The sequence below is a fragment of the Parasteatoda tepidariorum genome, chromosome 7, assembly GCF_043381705.1.
Source record: "Parasteatoda tepidariorum isolate YZ-2023 chromosome 7, CAS_Ptep_4.0, whole genome shotgun sequence".
Classification (NCBI taxonomy): Eukaryota; Metazoa; Arthropoda; class Arachnida; order Araneae; family Theridiidae; genus Parasteatoda; species Parasteatoda tepidariorum.
In genome coordinates, this window is record NC_092210.1 from 9,866,711 (window position 1) to 9,888,969 (window position 22,259).

The following is a 22,259-nucleotide window of genomic DNA, read 5'->3' on the forward strand; positions in this document are numbered from 1 at the left end:
TCCCGGTAATTAACAATTAACTTTGCTTTCTTAAATCGATTATAACTTCCATATAAAAATGTTTCCACGACAGGTCTCCACCTGTTTAGATTTGACATCTCCTTGAGAGCAAGAAGCAAAGGGAAAATCCACAGCACACTTAACCAGACGTGAATGAATCTTACAAAATCGATCCTAGGATTTTCAAACAGGTGCAGACAATTTAAAGCCGCTAAGGGCTTCATTTTTCTTTTTCTAGACGTCAACTTATATATATAATAACAAATAAAAAAAGTTATTTTTGTTCTTAGATGACAAATGTGATTCATACACATAGTAACACTACAAAGTATTTCAAGAGTCTTTATGCATAAAATATATGATGCGCATTATAAAAATAAATATGTACTTGAATATATATAAAGCTGTTAATTTGTCCGACGATTGAGGATGTTTTATTGGTAACAAGTTTTAATGTATATACCTTGGTTTATAGTTTTACTGGCAAGAAAAATCAATTAAAATATATGAAAATGTTCGTGAAGTAGTACAATCAATAGGAAATTCTTAGATAATTATTCCCCGACAACAGTACAAGTTAGCAGCTACATAGCCGCCAACTTATCCGATTTATGAATGCATTTTATTGAAATTTTTTTGATGTTTTAGAGGCTGAGAAAACTTAATATACTTGGTGAGAAAAATAAAACTCAACTGCAAGTTTTTTTTAAATGCCTTCAATTTAAAATAATTAAGACATGTTACTAAATTTTTTGAATAAATTACAAAGCTATCCCAATATCTTAAAAAAAAAAAAAAAAAAAATGAATGCAATTCAGATGGAATACGTCCCAAACCACAAACGAAATGTAACAGAAATTTTTTTTTTTCCTCATTTAAATTAAAATAGCGTCAGTTTCGAAAGACTCGGTGCGAATTAAAATATTTCGATGCCATCATTTTTTAACTATAGTATAAAGAGAAAATTGTTTTCAGGGGGGAAAAATACCAAGATAAATAAAAATAATAACCGAGATATAAATTCATAAAAAATGTAATTAATTTTTAATTCCACGCATGCTTTAAATTTATTCTACTCTTTAAGACAACACTATAAGTTTTTTTTTCTTTCTGAATAAGGAACTATCATAAGTATTCCTTTTGATAAAAATTCGTATAATAAAGTTTTAGTTCTTTGAGTACTTAGAATAATGAAATTGTTTAAAAATCCCTCTGCATGGTGGTTTTTAAAATTCTTTTTAATAGCATTAGTTTTTTAATATACACCTAGAAAATGGTAAAAAAAAATTATTTTTTTTTAAATTACATGATAAAATTAATCTTAAAATAATCTCTTTTTTTCTCTCTCTTGCATTTAACAAAAAATTCTAAAAAAAGCAGATTTAGAAGAATACTTACTGATGTCTTCAACAATTTGTTGCTTTAATCACCAAAAAACATTTCATGACTTATGCTTGAACTGAAGTCCATAATAAAACAATATTTGTTAAATACCTTTATATAATTTCATGTGTTACGCGGAATTTGCTTTAACTGTAATAAACACATAAGTTTTGAGCAATCCAGTCTATTTTTGCCAACGAATAATAGAGTGCAATTTTAGAAGAGGATAAATCCGAGAAGACTTAGTATAAGCTAAATGTTTGATTTCGATGACAACTTACAATTTTCTTTAGGTAGATAGATTTTTCTTGAGGTCTCTTAAGATTAAATTTTCACATCTATAAAAGGTATTTTGAACTGGAGCTAGTTATGGTGCAAATTTATCTCTATTTGCAAATTTTTGTAAGAAGAAAATGTAGCTTATTAAGTGGTTAAATTATTTCTTTCGATTCATTGAAGAAATTGGATTTACCTAACAAAAATATTGATATGTCATTTTATAATAACTGCATTGGGCTGAAAAAGACCACCACACTTACAATTTACTAGCTTAGAAAAAATTGTGCACAAATCCATCAATATTTAAGATATTGTATTTGCTCCTTTTGAATGATGTAGATAAAATAGTGTTCAAAACTAAAAGAATTTGCTTTCTTTATCAATCACATAAATGATCCGAATTTTAACAGTCAACTGTGAAATCACCAACATTTAGACTTCCAATTTTAGACCCAGTGACGTTTTCCACCATCGGAAATGATCGAAAAATCCGATGTGATGACTATTAAGCAGTTGCAGGCTGGCTGTCTTCAAGGTTACATATGGCATCCTTCTCTCTTTTACGAACGTTTCTAGCATTGAGTTAATTTTAAGTTACGGCATATTGAGAAAATCAGGGATCCAATACCTGCTTTATGCATGTGAAAACTTATCGCAGAAGTATCATTGCAGGTATCTCTCTCTAGACGACAGACATCGTAACTGTCAAAGGCACAGGGATGGCTCGGAGCTTTATGGCCACACTTTCAGGAGAACAGAAGACAAATTTTAAGGGAAGGCAACTCGTAGTCACAAAGATCTTATCTGGCTAACTAGTTTCTGCTAATATAGACAATTGCTAATGAAAATATTGAGAGATATATTGGAAAGAGAGACCTCACCTTTTGAAAAGTCATTCACAACCGGAGAAAAACTTAGGGAAACAAGTAAATTCTAACACTTTTTCTTGTTGTTAAATTTCTGCTTAAAAATTGTAACTAACTTAATGCGGCCATATGTGCAGTAGTGTTAAATAAACGATTAAATCTGAAAATTATCTTAGTTTTAAAATATTCTATATAAGATTTATACTTTCAACTGCTGTAAATTTAAGAAGCATCACTACCAATTTAAGGCAGTATTAAATACTTAGCTTATAACTTACATATTTAAATTTTAATAAATTTTTTACGAAAAAATAAGGGCGTTAATAATTAAACAGCTTTTTTATTAACAACACAGTAAGAACTTGTCAGCTAAACAGCATTTTTAAAAACAAAAATATGATGTAAATTTTTTTTTTTATCGTAATTTTATTAACTTCTTAAACAGCAGGTCACGTTCAAGAGATGTCTTTAAAATACAAATGTTATAAGTTAAAGCTCGATTCACGATCATTTGGAAAATTGACCTTCACCAAATATTTGAATTGAATGAAATACAATAAAAGTAATTAACAAAATATGCAGCCGATCGTTATCAAAACAGCCACTAAAACAAATTAGTTCCAAATAACTTTGAAAAGTATTTTTACTGTAATTTTTAGCAGTGTCCGAATTAACCTTGGAATTTCGTATTCTATTCCATAAAGAACTTATATTTTACCATTTTTTCAGATAAAAGTATTTAAATTACCTAGTAATGTATATAGTTACCCATTTATTGATAATTTCAGATAATCCTCATTTTTTTTAAAAAAGTGGGGAAAACCTCAAACCTCTGTTGATTCCACAAATAAGGCCAAGGCAATTGAAAACTAAGTGCCTTTATTGACCTTAATAAAATCAATTGTACTTCTTGATCTTCATAATCCTTTTTTAGTTTCAAGAATATTGGAGTCCACCACTTGTCATCCATTAAGCAAAATTTTGAAGAAGTTCTGGGATTGGGAAAGAAAACATTCGAAGAGGAGTTCACGATGAAAACGTCTGATCGAAATATCACTCTCTCTCTTTATAGAAGAGCAACAGAACATGGGTGGAATTCTTCGAGCTGAAACATTAAAAAAACTACAAAGGCATTAAAACATACAACTATAGATTCTTTAGGGTCTTAAATTCTAATACCCACCTTACTGGGGCGCTTGTATAAATTTTCAAGAACCAAAACTATGATATTTATGGTACTACATAATCCAACTTATTACTAATTGACAGGAAATAAAATGCTTAAAAGTAAACTAAAGGTTTTAAGTAAAAGGAAAAACTTAAATAAATTTCTTAAATACTGCTAAGAGTATAAATATTTTACATCTTTTTACATAAGGAGAGTTCATAAAATCAGCATAATTTTTATGCTGTAAAGCAGATTTTTAGACTAGTAAAGAAGTTTTAAATAAATATTTTATAAATTCCACTACATTTAAAAATTTAACCTAGATATTTTGTTTTTAAGAAACAAAAGGAATTTAATATTCAAATAAATACGCGATTATATTAGGAGAAACAACTATATATGTGAACATTGATCTGGATTACCTTATCCGTAGGAAATCGTGCTTCTCAGAAAATTCTGAAAGAAATTGGTATTATCTCAGAAAACAAAAGTTCAAAAACATAAAACCGATCAGCTTAATTGAAAATTAACCTAAATATTTTGCTTTTAAGAAACAAAAGGAATTTAGGAGGATGACTAAACAACTATATATGTGGTAAACATTGATCTGGATTACCTTATCCGTAGGAAATCGTGCTTCTCAGTAAATTCTGAAAGAAATTGGTATTATCTCAGAAAACAAAAGTTCAAAAACATAAAACCGATCAGCTTAATTGAAAATTATCTGAAAAATTTGAAAATTAAATTGCATTATATGTCTACTCAAAATAAGTATGCACAATAACATAAAACGCGTGCACACACAGTGTTATACATTGAAAGACGGCAACGATTTAAAAAACCAGTTCCCACTAATTATCAAATGTCTAGAAGGCTGTTACTAACTTTCATAAAATATTAAGAGCCCCAGGTTTAGTTAGAATAATTAATTAAGACTAGTAAAATTATAGGTTTCAGATTCTAAACTACGTATTTACGATTTTAACAAATTTCAATAGCGAATCTAGCGATGCGCTAGATTCCCTATTAATCCCTTCTGCAGTTATACGTCAGAAGATTAAAATTTTCTACCTTATCCTGCACATAAGCTTGGTTCTAACAAAAATTCTGAACGAAATTGTGTATTAACCTAGAACCGTAAATGGTTAATGAGGTATTAAATTAATGAGACCGAAAAAAGTCAATAGAGGAAACATTTTAATCCAAACTTAATAGCAAAATATTAATATAACATATTTAACATACCGCGAGGTACAGCGCCGAAGGCGACGGTAAAGCAAATCTTAGTATAAAATACAATTAGTAGACATTAATCCATTTCTATGTGGTCATTCAGGTTTACATGGGTCTATTATTTTTTTACTTGCATATTTATCATTTCCAACAAAATATGTTCGTGCTCATCCGTTGACCAAGATGATTTATTTTAACAAAATTAGTTCCTAATTATTTTACATGCACCCCGATAAAATCTTGAAACACTTATAAGAATTATTTCAAATTTACTTCGAATCATTATTACATCGATGCCAAACTTAACTCTGCATTTTTTTTAATTACCTAAATTTTAAATATACAAGGTAATAGCTAAATTTTGATGATTTATTTTATTAAATGTCAAAGCTTTGCTTGGAGAACAACAAAGGAAATTCTATATGCCGCTTCCAAGCAGTCCTTATCGCGAGTCTGAGCTTATTGCACTCGGAAGGAATTACTTTCTTCTTATTAAAAATACTTCTGATAAATGCTAGATTCCCTCATCTTGATTGATACCAAAATACTATTAACCAAATGCCATTCAGTTATTTCCGTGGTTTAAGAAAAAGTAAATTTCGATGTCTCCAAATCTATCTAGTTGTAAAATGCAAACTTACTTTCTTGATTGAATTACAGTAAATGATCAGTAATAAATCGATGCCGAGATTGTTTAAGGTGTTAGGTATAAATGTTTGCGTTGTGGTTTTTATAATAAGGGGACTCCATGTAGTATAAGTTCGAAAGAAAGCACCGTTTTGCAATCAAGTATTTAAAGGAAGAAAAATTTTTTCTTTTATTTTGTTTTCTAACCACATATTTCCAAGTTAATTTACTAGTTTGTCTTTGGAAAAGAACTCCCTTCGTGACCGAGTCTAAGGCCGTCTCCTGCTACGGAAATCAAAAGGGAGCTCTTCCTCCACCAGACTCCATTTTCTCGCCATCCAGTCAATTTAATGACGTTACCTCTACATGAAATAGTCAAACCTCGTGTAACCATAGTCACCACCAATGCTTCAGACGATTTGCTCTTTTTCCATAAACAAGTTATAATCACTTTTCAAGAAGAAAAAAAATTTCACAATTAGGATCTGTGCATTAAAAAAAATTATTTTTTCTATTATTTAAGTTAATTTATAAACATAAAATCAATAAAATTCAAAAACATTTTCGTAGACTTTAACATAATGAAAAAATAACTAGTTTCTGATTAACATTGCAGAGAAAATTATGCTATTTATAACGACAATCGACACGGCAAAGAAAAAATTTCTTTTTAAAAGATAGAAAAATTAAGCACTTTATACAAACCCTGAACTTAAAAAAAAAAAAAAAAGATCTTAAAGACTTTTAGAAAACACAAATAAAAAAATAAGCACCTTTAAATGCTACGCACCTGTACAATTCCTTTTCATGATTTGATAAAGGTGCATTGGGTATTAAATTACTAAGTCACCTTTATAAAGTATCAAATTAATCTGTGTAGAAAAATGCACAGTTAACTTGAGAATATTTCTTGTTAGTGCTTAGTTTACAATATGGAGTCCTCTTAATATATAAGGTATATGTAGGGATTGAAAAACTAACGGTATGTTATAAACAATGCATACTACATTGCATTAGTAAACCTGGTTTAAAATAAACACACAAATATATCTGATTTAAACTTTATTTTCTTCAAAAATTCCACAAGTACATTGGATAACAGAAGAAATAAAGCAACTAATTTTTAATCCTTTTGTTATATATCTCATGAAATGTATTTATTATAATACTCTCTTTCATAATTTAGATTGTATTAGATATGTTTTAGTAAACTTTTAAATATTTCAACCTAGCTCCTTAATTACTAAAAATTTGATTTTTTTTATTTCGAATCAAAAATTAAGCTCCGGGATTATTTATAACAATAGGATTAAAAAAGACTATGCCTAAGAGAAGAATTAAACGAAAACACCAAAAAGCTGTAATTACCTTATCAAAATGAAAATAAAGGATAAACATGAATACAATAAACATATAATAATTAGAAAATAAACTAATTCGGCGGCAATCTAGCTGAAAGAAAAAACTAATTAATATTGAAACTTTTAAGTTGAACTGGAATCTCCGCTTCACAGCAGATACTTTCACAATTCACCAAAGCTGTAAAAGAAATAGACTATAACGTAAAGAGAAAAGAAAGAGAACTATTACACATAGACTGCCTTATTACCTAGCTAATCTTGGCACATCTTTGACACCATTAATTCCACCAGAAGGAGAGAGATGACCGTCTAATGCTTTTAGCAGCTGTTGCGGATCAATAGGAGCCTGAAAATAATACTGAGTTTATGGCATATAATATGGTGAAGAGGGTAAGAAAGTTTACAAAATTGATTTCTTAAAAAAAAAATTAAAAACAAAATAGCGTTATTTCAAGAAAAGCAAATAAACAGCAGAGATGGAAATTCCAAATGCATAGTAAATATGGCTGTTTTGAAAATTTGCTGCCCTTCAAATGGCTTTTTAAAATTAATAATTTCAGAAGTTGGAAAACCTAATCTTTATACTAATTACATGAAACAATTAAATCTAGAAATACATATGAAATTCATTAAATACTTGAATTCTAAATATTGGGTTAGGGCTTTAACCAGACAGGAACAAAGAAAAGCAGAAGGAAAAACTACTTCTTTTAAAGAATTTTTAAAGCAACAAGCACAGACAAAACTCATGCAAAAAAAGTACAAGTAGAGATTTGAGATAACAGTTGTGACACCATCCAATCGATAAAATGCTACATTGAAAATTTTAATAAATCTTCGGAACTAGGAAACTAAATACTACATTGAAAGATTTTCAAATTAATTTTATCCTTAAAGTAACATAAGCATGTCTTACACAAACCCAGCTATCAAGTATTTGTGTAATGTTTCCGAACCAAACCATCTTTATTGCTTGACATTCTGATGGAAAATTTATTTCCCTCACTACCAAAGTATAACTGAGCTGTACAATTTTAATAGCATTAAAGTATTTTTTAGATGCCATGCCATTTCATTTTATACAAATTAGAGGAAGTTACATTACTACAGCTCCAGGACTAAGGGTACGGAGTTTTGTGATGAACAGGGGACTGAATCTGCCAGTAATGTGCTTTATGAATAACTTCAATACTATCTTCCATACAGAAAACTGAGGGAATAAAGTGAGCAAGTGAAAGGCAGTAAGTATTTTACAGGATTGTGTGTGATGTTTCGAGTATAGTTAACTCAGGAGTGCCATTCAGCGTGAGAGAATACTAGTAACATCTAGTGAGTCAGATGGATGAATTATAACTATTAAAATGTTTTATGTTATGAGAAGTTGATTGTTTTGCAGTAAGGCAGGATTTGACTCTCAAGTGCCAAATAAATAAAAAATTAAAATTTATAGGTTGCTAAGTTTGAAATTTAAAGATAAAAAATTAAAAATAGCATTAGCAATTAACCTTAAAAGAATCAGGTGTAGGTAACATGTCACGATGTGTATCATACAGAGCAACATTTAAAGCTTGGTATGAACGTGCATGCTAATAAATTATACTGGACAAGCTACAGTGAGTCGTAAGGTTTAAATTGGAATTAAACAAGATTTTAGTTATCAATTACTAATCTGTTATCAGAATATGATTCACTAGGAAAAAAGTTTATTACCTTAGCAGTTAACCTCTTGCTTACGTAGGTAATCTCTCTGATATTACATGTAAATTAGAACTACAAGCTGTAGCATGTTAAGTGCCATATTCAAACGTTTAAGCATTCTTATATGGATACAACTACAAGCTATATTTATTTTATATATATTTAATCAGTTAATTTTGAAAGAGGAAAGTTTAAGGATAAAAAAAAAAAAAAAAAAAAAAAAAAAAAAAGGGTAAATATACGTAGCAATGAATTCGTAGATAGTGTTCTTTATTTTTATACAGGGTATCCTGAATAAGACCGGGATTAAACAAGAAAACAGTTCACTTAAAAAATAAAAAAGAATCCCTGCCAATTCATGTAACAGGACATAATTTTTCACCATTACAGTTACATTTTCAGTTAAAAATATATATAACAGGGAACGAAGCTATCAGTAAACCAAAGAAAAACTTAGCATTTTGCCACTGTATGAATAAATATCCTAGTAGCGAGGCACAAAATCAGGTCCCACATATTTATTTTTGCCCTGCTTCTCAACGAAACTTTAAATTAAGCTTCATTTAAATAATTTTAAGTGTTTTTTATATTAGTACAGTTATTTCATCATGAAATGTAAGCATTGCTGCCCTTTAAAACTGAGAAATCTGCTAAGTGCAAAATTTGAGACTAAACAATTCTCAGTGAACTAGGCAAATAACATAATACTGTAAATCAACAAAGGTTTTTGCTCATACAAAAATTATATTGATATTTTTATTGTTCACTGTCAAGAAGTTTCCTTACAGCTATGCAAAACGAAAAAGCCGTAGAAGGGAACGGCTTGAACTAAAACTAAACTTAGGAAGGATAATTCAGGCTCTGCTATACATGAATCTGCTGCTAATTTTTGAAAATTAGCAATCTAATTTAGAACACCCTGCAGTTAAGATATAACAAATAATTTAAGTACCTTTTAATTAGTTTATTAAAATGCAAAATATATATCTAGAAAATTAAAAAACTATCGATATAAAAAACTCAACTCAAAACTTTATAGGTTTACAAGTTATTAAAGTGGCAGCAACAGCTAAGCAAATATCGTATTATGAATATCTTTAAAGTTTTCCTCTCTTCCAGTGAGAGCTTTAGCTGCCATCTTGAATGCATAAGGAGGTATAATTTTCAGCTAGACAAGCAAGATATCGCTCCTAATGTACTTTTTATGCTGAAACTAATAGTCAATATACCTTATAGTTCGGAATTCATTTGGGTTTAATGCAAAAATACTAAGATCGACTTAACTTATATTAGTGCTAGTAAAGCAAAAACATACTGATTACATTTAATTTATAAAATGCTGAACCGAAAAATATCAAACCCAAGTTGACAAGAATAACAGTTAGGGGGTTACCAGGGCTTTTTCTATTACAAAAAAAATAATGTTTTTTATTCTACTATCTCTTTGCTCGACATAGCTATTTAAACCAGTGAGCTAATTAACGCAATGAATAGTTAAGAAATCGTGAGAGCTTTACACATAAAAATTTTACAAGTTTGAACTTGTTAGTTCTATCAACTTAATTTTTATTTCCTTAGCTTACATTAAGAATTTCTGCCTGACCAGAAGAGGGCGCTGTAATCACTTATGTGACAGGCAAAGGTTTGAACTGGATGGCTCATTGGCGAGCCTCTTTTCGTATCATGTCGTTTTATTATGTTTATTAAATTTGCTTGTCATTAAATATGGTTTCATTATTCATGCACCCATGAGCCACTGAATCATACTGCTATAAAAGTAAACTTAAAAAAAAAAAAAAAAAACTTCGAACAGCATTATCACATTTGTCCAGACTAAAATATGTATTGGATGCTCAACTTGCAAATAGATATGAAGTTACAAATTATACTTCGCATAAATCAGAACTTCTTTAACTTCTAAACTATAAAATATATTGAAAATAAAATTTTGGAATAACTTTTCTATATTCCCTCCTCTCAATTCATGACAGATGTCAAAACTCAGTCCAGGGGAGGAGACAATTGCCAGCTTTGTTTCTCAAATATTTCTGTATTCAATACATAGGATAGCTAATTTTTTTCTCTCATCATTACGTTTTTTGCAGTTGAGTTATTAAGGAAAAACTTATAGCAAAAAAAAAAATCTTACTATTATTTAAGGAAGAGAGTAACTTTCATATGATAAATAAATGCTGTTATAGAGACAATAAGTGTTGGTTCATTTTTTAGAGGCTTGTGTAACCTGTTTTTTTAACACTTTTATTAAGGAAAAATTGAAAAAGCTTTATTACTATTTATAACTTTCAACAACCTTACACTTATATTATTTAGATTAGAAATAATTTTAGGTTTTCACGCACTTTTCAAATAAAGGTAGCAAAGACCTTTAAATATTACTTTTATCATATCAAGAAATAATATAAGTCGTAAATTTGCTACCGTTTTAAAAATAAAAATTAAATATAGATATAAAAATTAAATCTAAAAGAATCGACAGCAATGTAATGATAATAACTTATTAATATTTAGTTATCTTGGCAGAAGTAGAGCTGATTAACATACTATAAAATTACTTAAGTTATTTTATACGATATTTTTCTTGTCTTAACCAGATATTAATGTCTGCTGACTATAATTAAGTCCTGAACTACAATTAAAAAGAACAATAATTATAATTCTAACATGGTAATGGCACTAAGCGTAACAAAATTAGTTATCAAACAATGTTTCTTAAAAAAAGTTTTAAAATAAATAAATAAATAAATCTGAAATATTATTTGAGGTTCAGTTGGCAGGCCATATCTTTCCTAAGTATTGTAGCTCTACTTATTGTTCAGGGCTAATATTTGTACCAGGGATTGAAGAAAAAAAATCATGGTCTGAGATTACTGAAATCTGACTCAAACCACCATAAAATTATTAGTAGTTTAACAATTAATGAAAAGGAATGGTATGGTTTAGGTTATTTACTTTTAAATTTTGGCCTGTGTTACGGTGCTGTGCTTGTTTCGTATGTTATCACAAAAACCTTATTCCAACTTAATTGAAGATTTCACAATTATGTTGAAGTAAGATTTCATATTCAATTCAGTAACCTCTGAATTAAATTCACTTAACTTTTGGAGAAAAAAAAAAAAAAGAATATATGCAGGGTTCTGTTTAGAAGAAATTTGGGTCCGTTAACGTACCCTTCACAAAATATCTTTTCATAAAAACGGACCCTTCACAAAATATTTTGACTTAAAAACGGACCCTTCACAAAATGGTTTTACTTTTAATCGGACCCTTCACAAATTTATCTTCATTATTATTTTGTTAATCGAATAAACCCTTTCCAGGGCAGAAAACAAGAAAGATGGATGTAAGCGAATTAAGTTTTGTCTTCGGCAGACGATTCTTCCATTATTCGTCCGAAATTAATATTCTGCGTTCAGCAGTATAGGCTAAATACCAAATATTTGTATGTTGCATCTCTAATTTAGAAGCAGCAATTGTTGTTTATTTTTTTAAATTTAATTTTTTAATTATAATTTTATAGCGTTGAGCATAATCTTGTATGTCTTTACAATTTGAAAACTCCTTGAAAAAGTTTTTTTTTTTGCAATAACGGACCCTATTTGCACAAATTCATAAAAACGGACCCTGGTTGAAAGAATGTGAGTAATTTTTTCACAATTTCACGAAAAACGGACCTTTCACAAAATGTCTGGACAGACCCCTGATATGTAAAAACAGAATGTATACAGACTAGTTATATCTTTTGATTTATGGTCCTGTGAATAAAACATCACTTAGTTTCTCCTCCAGTCTGTATACTAAAAATACATTCAATAAAGCCTAAAATTTTTTTTTAAAAAATTATAAATTTTGTTATGTGTGGTGCCATTTCCTTTTGGAGGCTAAACTTAAAAATATTCCAGCTTAATTTACACGCTTACCTGGTATAAGCTATCCAAATCAACCCAACTAATTCTTTTAATAGAAAACTTTTCTTCAGAATCAAAGGTTATTGCACTGCCCACTGTAGAAGTGGTTGTGCTCCAAGCCTGGAGAGAAAATAATTTTACTAAGGAGAGGAGTTATTTTTCAAATATATTTTAAAAGGTAACTAACTGCACTCTCCCTAGAATTCCAAAATTGAACGCATCCTTAGCCATTAGTAGGAAGCTAAACTTGGAAAAGAATAATTCACACATAGACAAGAAGTGATTTTTTGCTGTAATATATTTCGCAAAAAATTTTTTCAATCCGAGTTTTCAGGTATAACTTTACATGTAAAATAAAAATAACGCGTAATTTTTATGCTGTATTATTGGATGATGCCACATATGTTTAAAGATTTCAATTTTTTAAGCAGAATAAGCAATTTCATGAATGAACATGCATTGATACTTTTAATAAGTGCAAACTTGAACATGCCACAAGATTTAGAATAGACCACACCAAAAACATCAGCAGTTGAGAGAAAAACTTCATCAGCAAGGAGGAAAGCTACTCTAAGGCAGAGTTGGAACAAGATACACTCAAATGAGGCCCATTTATTAAACAATGTTAGGACAGCAGCAACTAATTATTAACAGGCTGCATTGTTTTTTTCATTCAGCTACCACTGCCCATATACTTACATAAGTTTTCTCTTTAATTGCTATTTCCTCTGATAATTCATCAGTTTCAGTAGATAAAGCTTTCCATTTACCATCTTCATGGCGCACCAGCTTCAAAAATCGAGTCTATCATTAAATAAAAAAAAAAACATTTCATCCTTAATGGATAGACATTTCTTCGATTGCAACTTTTCTTTTTTAAACCTCATTTATTTAGAGAAAAAAAGCTGGAACAATACTCAACCAGGTTTATTAATTAGAAAATATTAAGAAGTAAAGAAAATTTAGATGGGAAACTAAGAAGTTTGATGTTTTTGGTGTTGTGCAAGTGACTTGAAATGCAAGAGACTGCTGCATAAAAAGGACAAATTTGTTTGACTTTGTCAAAAAATATGTATTTGAAAGCACTAACTTAAAGAGACGTCAAAATAATCTTTACATTATATAAGACTTAATACCAAAAAAAATAATTTAAATGCTCAGAATGTGTTTTATAGTTGAACGAGCTTTGAAGATTTATACCAACCACATTTTCGTGACCAAGAATATAGGAGCTTAACCCTTTCAGAGGAATGTCCCATTTATGTTGGACAATAACTCACCAAAATTGTTATAGTTCTTACTTTTTATTCAGATGGTTTTCCTAAACTAAAATTTGTCTTGCAAAAGGATAAAGGAAAAATTTGAACAGTTTTTTACTTTACAAAATGCAGAAATTTAAAAAATATAATTACTCTTCCTAAAATTTACTTTAACATAATTGTAATTAAGCGCAATAGCAGGTACTTCATTCTTTTTCACAAAGAATAAAAAGTGCTACAATGACAGACTTTGTGGTGGGCTAAAGGAATAATAGACATTTTCCAAAAAAAAAAAAATCAAAAAAAAAATCAGGACATTTTTTTGAAACAGTAGGTATATACCAGACTCCTTTTAAAAAGGCTAAGTTTATCATTAAAGAATAATAAAATGAACGATTTTTAATTTGAGAATTACCATTTAGAACAAAAAGTTATAACAGTTTCCAGTATAATAATGTAGCACTAAATTTTTAATTTACTGTGAAATGAACATAATACCAAAAAGATTTTTACAATACAGTGCTTTACAGATTTTACAGTGTCCTTCATACCAAAATATATCTTAATTTGTAACAGAGTTTATGAATTCCTTAATTAAATAATTTTAAAATAATAAATATGAATGCAATCATTGATTTCATCACCATAAAATTTTAAACAGTGAAATATTCAATGACTGAAATCCCGAAAAGTTTAAAACAACAAATGCTGTGGGAACTGAACATGCATACAAATAGTGAGCAATCCCCAAGTTTGAATTATATAAATTTGCGATTCTTAAAAGCATTATTAATTAAACATAAGAGGTTGAATGGAAAATCAAAATCCTTCGATTCTTCAAAACAATTATTTTAAAACCTACATTTTTACTTAGAAAATGGAATGCTCCTTAGAAATCAGGATCAAGAGGCAAAAAATAAAGATCTTTTTAAATCAGGTCAAAAGGTCAAATCAGGACAAAAAAGACAAAATATTATTCATCAAAAAACTCCGAACTACTACAAATCCTGTATTGGGACTTTAATCTTCATAATATTTTTGATTTTAAGGAAAAGAAGAAAAAAAACATATTTAGCAAATATGCAAACATATAAGTTGAAAATACGAAAAATTTTAATTCTAAAATTTTACTATACACTTAAGTTGAAAATTATTAAAGATTTAAATATTAAATTAATAGATTCAATATGTTGACCAAACATCCATTGAACTAGTAAGGGAAATACAATAACAAAAGATGTTGTATAGTGGATATTAAAAAACGATATTGAACGAAAAAAACAAATTCAGCAATGCAGGTTTTTTTTTTTTTTTTTTAAATTGCAGTACAAGTTTGTGCTAGTACGAAAAACACACATTTAGTTTCAAGACAAGTTTAAAAAACTGATAAAAAGTTAGTGAAGTTTTTGCTTTCCAAAGTATCAATGCATGGTAAAAATAAGCACTATAACTTTAGTTACAACATGCATTGCAAAGTAGTAATGAAAACAAAAACATAACGGCATAAGCAAATTATAAATGAAAATCAAAAGCTTAGGGCATGCAATTGATATAAATCTACAGTTGAACTTATACCTTCACCTTTCAGACAGCTCAAATTAAAGTGATAAAATTGAACTAACTGTATCAACTAAAAAAAAAAAAATTTTAAAAAAATGATGAAGTACAATACTAAATATATTTTGAGGGCTATCAATGAACTATCCACCAGGAGTTTCCAATACAAAAATTAAAATCCTACAATAATTTTTCTTTTTTCTGCATGGAACTTCCATTTACATAACTAGTGGGGAAATTTCTGTATCTTAACTCGCCACGCTAACAACCGCCAAGGCACTTTATTGATATTAAATAGGATTTTTTTTTTTTTTTTTTAAATTTAGGTCTGCCTCGGGGTAGCTATGAGTTATACTCTTTGGTTTGCCCCTTTCTTTTTATCAGTTTCTCATGGGTCGCTGCACGGAAGTTGACAAGACTTAGCAATTATTTGGCCACAGGTCACAACATGGAAATCTCCCCTAACTAGTCAAAGGAAAAGGAGGAATGCTAATGCCTGCACTTTGAATCTTTCTAATCATAACCATTCAGTACCTGTATTCTGTTACAACTTTGTGCATCATTATAATATTCAATTATTTTTGAATTATTATATATATAATCAACCTTTTTGCCAATCCGAGAGGCTAAACAGGAGCCAACTGCATTAGAAATTTCTCAGTGAATAAGTGATAAATTTTGACACATCATCCAATAATTTGTAGAAATTTTTTTCAATGTTGTGAAAAATGTTAAAACCAATTATTTCTTTAAATTTAATAACGAAAACTAATAAGAAAATTTTATGTTTCTCTCATTATTGTAATAAAAATTAAAAAAATTTTTTTTGTTTAAATTCATTTAGAAATAGGAGAAATGAAATATATATCATTTGAAAAATTAAGGGATTTTTATTATTATTTAAGTGAATTAGAAAATTTTCAAAGAGGATTTTAAAAGTTCTTACTTCCTATTTGTTACTTAAAGCTTGTATTTTGCAAAAAAATAAATAAAATTAAAAATAACAAAATTTACAATTAATTTCTTATTATTGTTCACTAAAAACTAAATTCAAGAAACAAATATATATAAATTCAAGAAACAAATATATATATATATTTTTTTTTAAATTAACAAGAAATGAAATTTAAGAAAAAGGATAAAATCAGAATCAAGGTTGAAATCAGAACCTTTTTTTCAATCAAATGATTTGTTTTATTTTTGTATTTAAAATAACTTTTTGCCCCATCTTATGTTTTTGACCACATGTTACTTTTAAAAATCTGAGTAAATTCTTATTAGAAAAAAAAAGATCCTTTTCTACAATATTTTTTTAAAATTTATAACAAGGTTAAGGCTTTTTTCTAACTAAATAATGAAAGAAAAGTTACATTGCAGATAATATATATAGGATACATTCATGGGGATTATTTATTAAATTCTGCACTAACTTCTTAAAAATCTCTAGACTAACTGAAAAATGCATTTCAATTCTGCTTTAATCAATCCTAATAATTTCTTCATTATGTTCCAAAATAGCAAATCAGTTATTTTCAATAAAATTGGAATTTTGCTGAGAAAGAAGAAAAAAAAATTTGTTGCTTGAGGAGATTGGTTTTTTCAATTAACATTGACATGTTTAAATATTTTCTCTTTCATTGAACTAAAAAAAAAAAAAAAAAATTAACAGTTCCAAAGCCAAAGATTAGGTCACTTGATGACAATATGCTTTCTTAACTGTTACAGAATAATTTATTCAAGACTTGAAATTAATGGTGGTCCAAAACTGTGAATCTAGCCATCTAAATATAATTAGCATTATAATCTTCTAGACCAGCAATAGATGCCAAGGGATATTGTGCTGTTGATTTTAATTTTTGTTTCAGTCACAAAATAGATAATTTCATTTTAATTGTGACATTACCCATTCTGTAATTTTATTTAAATTTACTTCATAAACCTTTTTCTTTTAAAAAATCTGAGACATTAATGAATCAGTAGAAATGGTATCTGGTCTGGTAGTATCTTAGTTCTACACCTAATTAAATTGCTATTATTAATCTAAAGTTATCAATTAAAAAATATAGAATTGCACTTAAAATTAATAAGTACAAACAAATTGAGACTTTTTAATTCTGTTAGCGAGTGATAATTCTGAATATCAAAAACAGGAAAAATTGATCCCTTTTTTTTTTTTATAGCTTAAACTTCCTCAATATTAGGACTTACGGACATAAAAATAGGAATTTAAATTAAACCAAAGAAAAAAATGGCAGAATTCAATGCTCAAAGCTACAAATTAATCATTAATAACAAAAGCATGTGCCAGAACTTATTTTTATCATCCATGCCAATTTCAAAATATGAAGCTGTAACAAATCCCTACTATTACGAGCTAAAAAATTTCTATATATTTAGTATCTTTTTTAAATAATCTGCTACTGTTTGAATATTGGTTTAAAAAAAATATTTTAAAAAATCTTTACTCCAAGCCAAATTTTTCATAAAACATAACCTTTCAGGCAGTTTTTAATAAATACTTCTCCCAAAAATATTTCAAATCCTCTTTAAAAAAAATTTAAGATTTGAGCAATAATGAAATTTTTTTCTATTATTTAAAGTTCTTTTTTCAATTATATACATAAAATCAAAAAACTTCAAAAACATTTTGAAGCAAACATCTATGACTTTACATAATCATGATAAAATAACTAATTTATAATATTCAAGAAAAATTGCAAAATGGTGCTCTTTTCGTAAATTATGAGAATAGTCGACAGAAAAAAATACAGAATAAAGAAAAAAATCTCATTCTGGTGAGAGAAAATTAAGCACTTTTACAAACCCCCAAAGAAAAAAAGCACCTTAAAGAGCTTTTAAAAAATGTGTATAAAAACAAGCACCTTTCTTAATTTAAGTTAGTGAACAAACCCTTACCTTATCATGTCTACAATTAATGAATTGTTCTATTGAAATAGCAATTCCTTACAATTAAAGATTTGATTTACTACTTTTTATTATGAATCTATTGGTGCTTTAGAGTTTTAAGACTTCAATTTGAAATTTTTATTATGAAAAGAATCATCAGTTCACGCAAAAAATAAATAATATATTTAATTTACAGTTGAGTTATTTGTTCATTCTCAAGAAAAGAACTGAATCTAATGAATTATATCTAATGAATAGTCTTTTTACAATAGCTTGGCTAAGAAGCAACGCTGTAACAAAAGCGACAGGACTCTTAAATGTTTTGTAGACAATGAAAGTGCTGGGGCAGGGAAAATTCCGAGGTGCAGGAAAAAAACAGCACCTGAGTACTCTGGCTTGTAAAAAGCTTGAAAGGTATTTCATCAAAACGAGAAGATAAAATACATCAATATATTCCTCAACTTCGGAATTGTTGTAAATTAAATCATTTATTATTAACCAAATGAGCTTTAAAAGCCTTTTAATTTCATTTGAGTGAAAATTAAGACATTAAATTGTAACTAAATTTGTTATTCATACCTTACAATTACGTAAAATTTTAAAGATTCTTTATAAAGACTGAATTTTGTTCATCCATACAGGAGATAAGCAAAATTTTTTCTCCTGACAGTGGTTTTTTTTAAAATGGTAAAAATAGGCAGCTTTAAAAAAAAATAACTATTAGCTTTGTATAAATTTGCACTTTTAGCACAAAATTATCAAAAAAATCTGGTTATAAGCTACCTATTAATGGATTAAATTATCTGCTTCAAAAACATTCACATTGCATTTAGGGATATTACAACTTATATCATAAGCTCTCCTGTTATCATAAAAATGAAGATTAAGCCCATTGAAAACAAAATCATACTATAACCAGGGATGAGATTGGCCAAAAGGCAAACAAGCTGAATTTTAACGTGAGTAAATCTTTCGAGAGAAATCATCCCGTTTCGCTGATGTGTCGCCATATAAAACAAAAAATGTTGATAGAAAAACTGTCTCCTGTATAGTAACTAGCTCAAGAAAAAAACATACTTCTTAGAAGAATTGCGATAAAGGATTTTAATATCACGAGAATACAAATAGCGATCTGAGATTTTAAAATCGCATGAATATGAATGACGATAATGAACTTTGAAATCATGTGGAAATGAAACTCTATGTTGGATTCCCAAAATGTAAAAGTACAAATCATGACGTATAATTTTTAATAGTGTAAATATGAATCCCGATGCACTATTTCTAAATCACAGGAATACGAAAATCGGTGTTTGATATTATAATCGCAAAACGAATCACAACGCCAGATAGCTACATAGATTTTAAAAACGCGTAAATACAAATAACGACAATGGATTTTTAAACCTCATAAATAAGAATTGCAATGTACAATATTGAAATCGCGTGAATAAGAACCACAACACGCAACTTTCAAATCAGGTAAATACGAACATCGATGTTTGGTATTAGAATGCAGAGAAGCCTGGATTAAGAAAATACGAGCTATCTAGCGTAAGGGTAAAAATTAAGAAAATCTCACTGCCTGCACGTAAAAGCAAAGAAAGTAGATAAAAATAAGTAGATATGCGGATAGGTTGGCAGCTACGTAGTTTGAATTTTCTATATATCTTTGAAATTCGTAAATAAATACAATTATTTTATTTCAATGGCTAAATTTTCAGAAAAAGCAGAATATTAATTTAAAAAAAAAAANAAAAAAAAAAAAAAAAAAAAAAAAAAAAAAAAAAAAAAAAAAAAAAACACATTTTTAGATAGTTGGAGTTTTTGATAAAAAGCCTAAAATTCAAGAGACAAAAGAGAAAAAGGCAGAAATCCAATAAAAAGCAGAAAAATCTCATCCCTGTACAACAGAATCTTAATTACTGTAGAGGATTTTCAATTTAAATTTGAGCATTTTTGTACTACACAGTCAAACAAAAATTACTCCTTAAATCAGACAAGCTACAGCAATTATAGAAAGTTTTCTTGTACTAAATATTAATTACAAAACAATAAAAATTACTATTTATAAGAATTATTATACTAAACATAAATAATATTCACTCAAGTTAGATGATTATCCTTTTAGTTGTTTGAAAGCATTATTGAAATAGCTCTTTATTTATTAAGAACCAATTTTAAAAAAAAGTGCAATTTGGTCAGATATTTTCATGCATCAGAATTTAGAAAATTTTGATACTTTTTTAGAAACTGAAGTATTTGCCCCCCAATCAATAAAAGAAATTTTTTTCTTCGTCACCCTATTCACGAGTCCTAAAATTAATGAAATAAGACACTGGATAGGCTAGATAAGATACTTGATTCACTTTTCAAAATCTTCAAAATGCAAAAAAGAAATTTCTTGATAAGTTAAGATGTTTGTAAAAATAAGCTACGGTAGAGCCCCAGAGTTCTTCCTAAGAATAAAGAGGACTCGCCTAACACTGCAAAAATTGACCAAAATGTGTAATTTCACGTAATAATTTAATGTTATCCAATTTTTAAGTCACCGTCTTATACTATTTTATGTGTATATTTCAAAAAGTAATTTTCACTCATTATCAAAATAATAGAAAAATTTGTACTTTATAAAAATAATTAAAGGCATGCTAAGAGACCATCTCTGTGCATTCATTTTTTTTCTTCTTCAAAAAAAGTAAACTAAAAAGTATATTATTTGTTAATATAACTTAATTAACTTAAAATATTTTTTTTCTCCAATTTATACAGATAATGAATAGAAAATAAATTTAGAGGTGCATTTTTTTAAAAAAAAGAAAGAAAAAAAGGTACTTATTTAAAAAATAATTTTGAAATCACTTAAAAATTTAACCAGTTGGGAATAATCCTAAAAGTAAATATTTGTAATAATAATCAGAATGAAACCTATAAACTCAGATAATTTTTGTGTGTAATTATTATATTAACAGTTAATTTTTCTCAAAAATAAAATACGAATAAAAAGGCAGTGTTTTTAAGGGATAGTGGTTGGTGACTAATTTTTACAAAAAGGGCAAAGAGGGTGCACTTACAGGCGTCAAATGGGTGGCAGGACACCCTTCTATGGAACCAAAGTAGCAACCAATATTTGGGAAATTCAAATTTGTGTGATAACCAAGGGACCTTTTCCAGTTTGTTTTAATGCATAAAAATGCAACTACGGGTAAAGTTACGCAGAATAAATATGAGCAATAATAAAGCTTGAAAAAAAGTCCTATTTTATTATAAATCACAATAATTTGATTAAAATTAATAAAAATTTATTAATTAAAATTAAATCACAATAATTTTAATTTTATAAAGATTTTTTTGGACAAGTTTAGATTTTGTGATGGATCTAATTGCCTTGATTATAATTTGGACTAACCCTCAAAGGATATAAGAAAATATACATAAAATGCTTAATATTTTTTTTAACTATCCATTAATATTTATTATAAATTAAACATGTTCAGTTATATTTTATTCATAATTGCACATGTACTCAAGAAGTTTTCATAAATTAAAATTATGATTATCTGAAAAAATGCACACATTTTAATTAACATATATATCTTTTTCAGAATTCACAAGATATCTTCCAGCTGAAAATTTTCAGTTAACCTTCGTAGACAATTTTGAAATTATGTCTTCAAAGCAGTAAATAGCATTTCAAGATTTAAGGCTATCATTTAACATTTTTTCAAAATTATTATAATAATAGGCACTTCTCTGTAACATTTTTAAGTATACATTATGAATCTTTCCTTATGCTTGAGATCTTTTCTATTATAAGAAAAACCTTTAAAAAAGTTCAACATTCATTAATGAGAATATTTTGAAGTTAAAATGTAAGAATAAACTTTATTACTAAAGCTGCCATAATGTGCAAGACGATAGCAGTGCACAACATCAAATAGACTTTGATAAAACACAGTGGCATCATCTTCCACTTAAGTGTCATAGCAATATAA

At 28.0% G+C, this 22,259-nt stretch overlaps 1 protein-coding gene across 3 annotated transcripts in view; it reads right to left on the reverse strand.

The window, feature by feature from the left end:
- LOC107436283 (serine/threonine-protein phosphatase 1 regulatory subunit 10) overlaps positions 1–22,259 on the reverse strand; it is a 59,070-nt gene that overhangs the window by 31,054 nt on the left and 5,757 nt on the right. The window contains exons 3-4 of one of the 3 annotated variants that reach the window (XM_016047925.3): positions 12,554–12,661; positions 7,166–7,263 (exon numbers count right to left, since the gene is read on the reverse strand). In XM_016047925.3, the coding sequence (XP_015903411.1) occupies positions 7,166–7,263; positions 12,554–12,661 (206 nt within the window). Of the gene's footprint in view, positions 1–7,165; positions 7,264–12,553; positions 12,662–13,240; positions 13,346–22,259 lie in introns of all 3 variants that reach the window. The other 2 variants (XM_016047926.3, XM_016047927.3) reach the window with 2 other exon arrangements.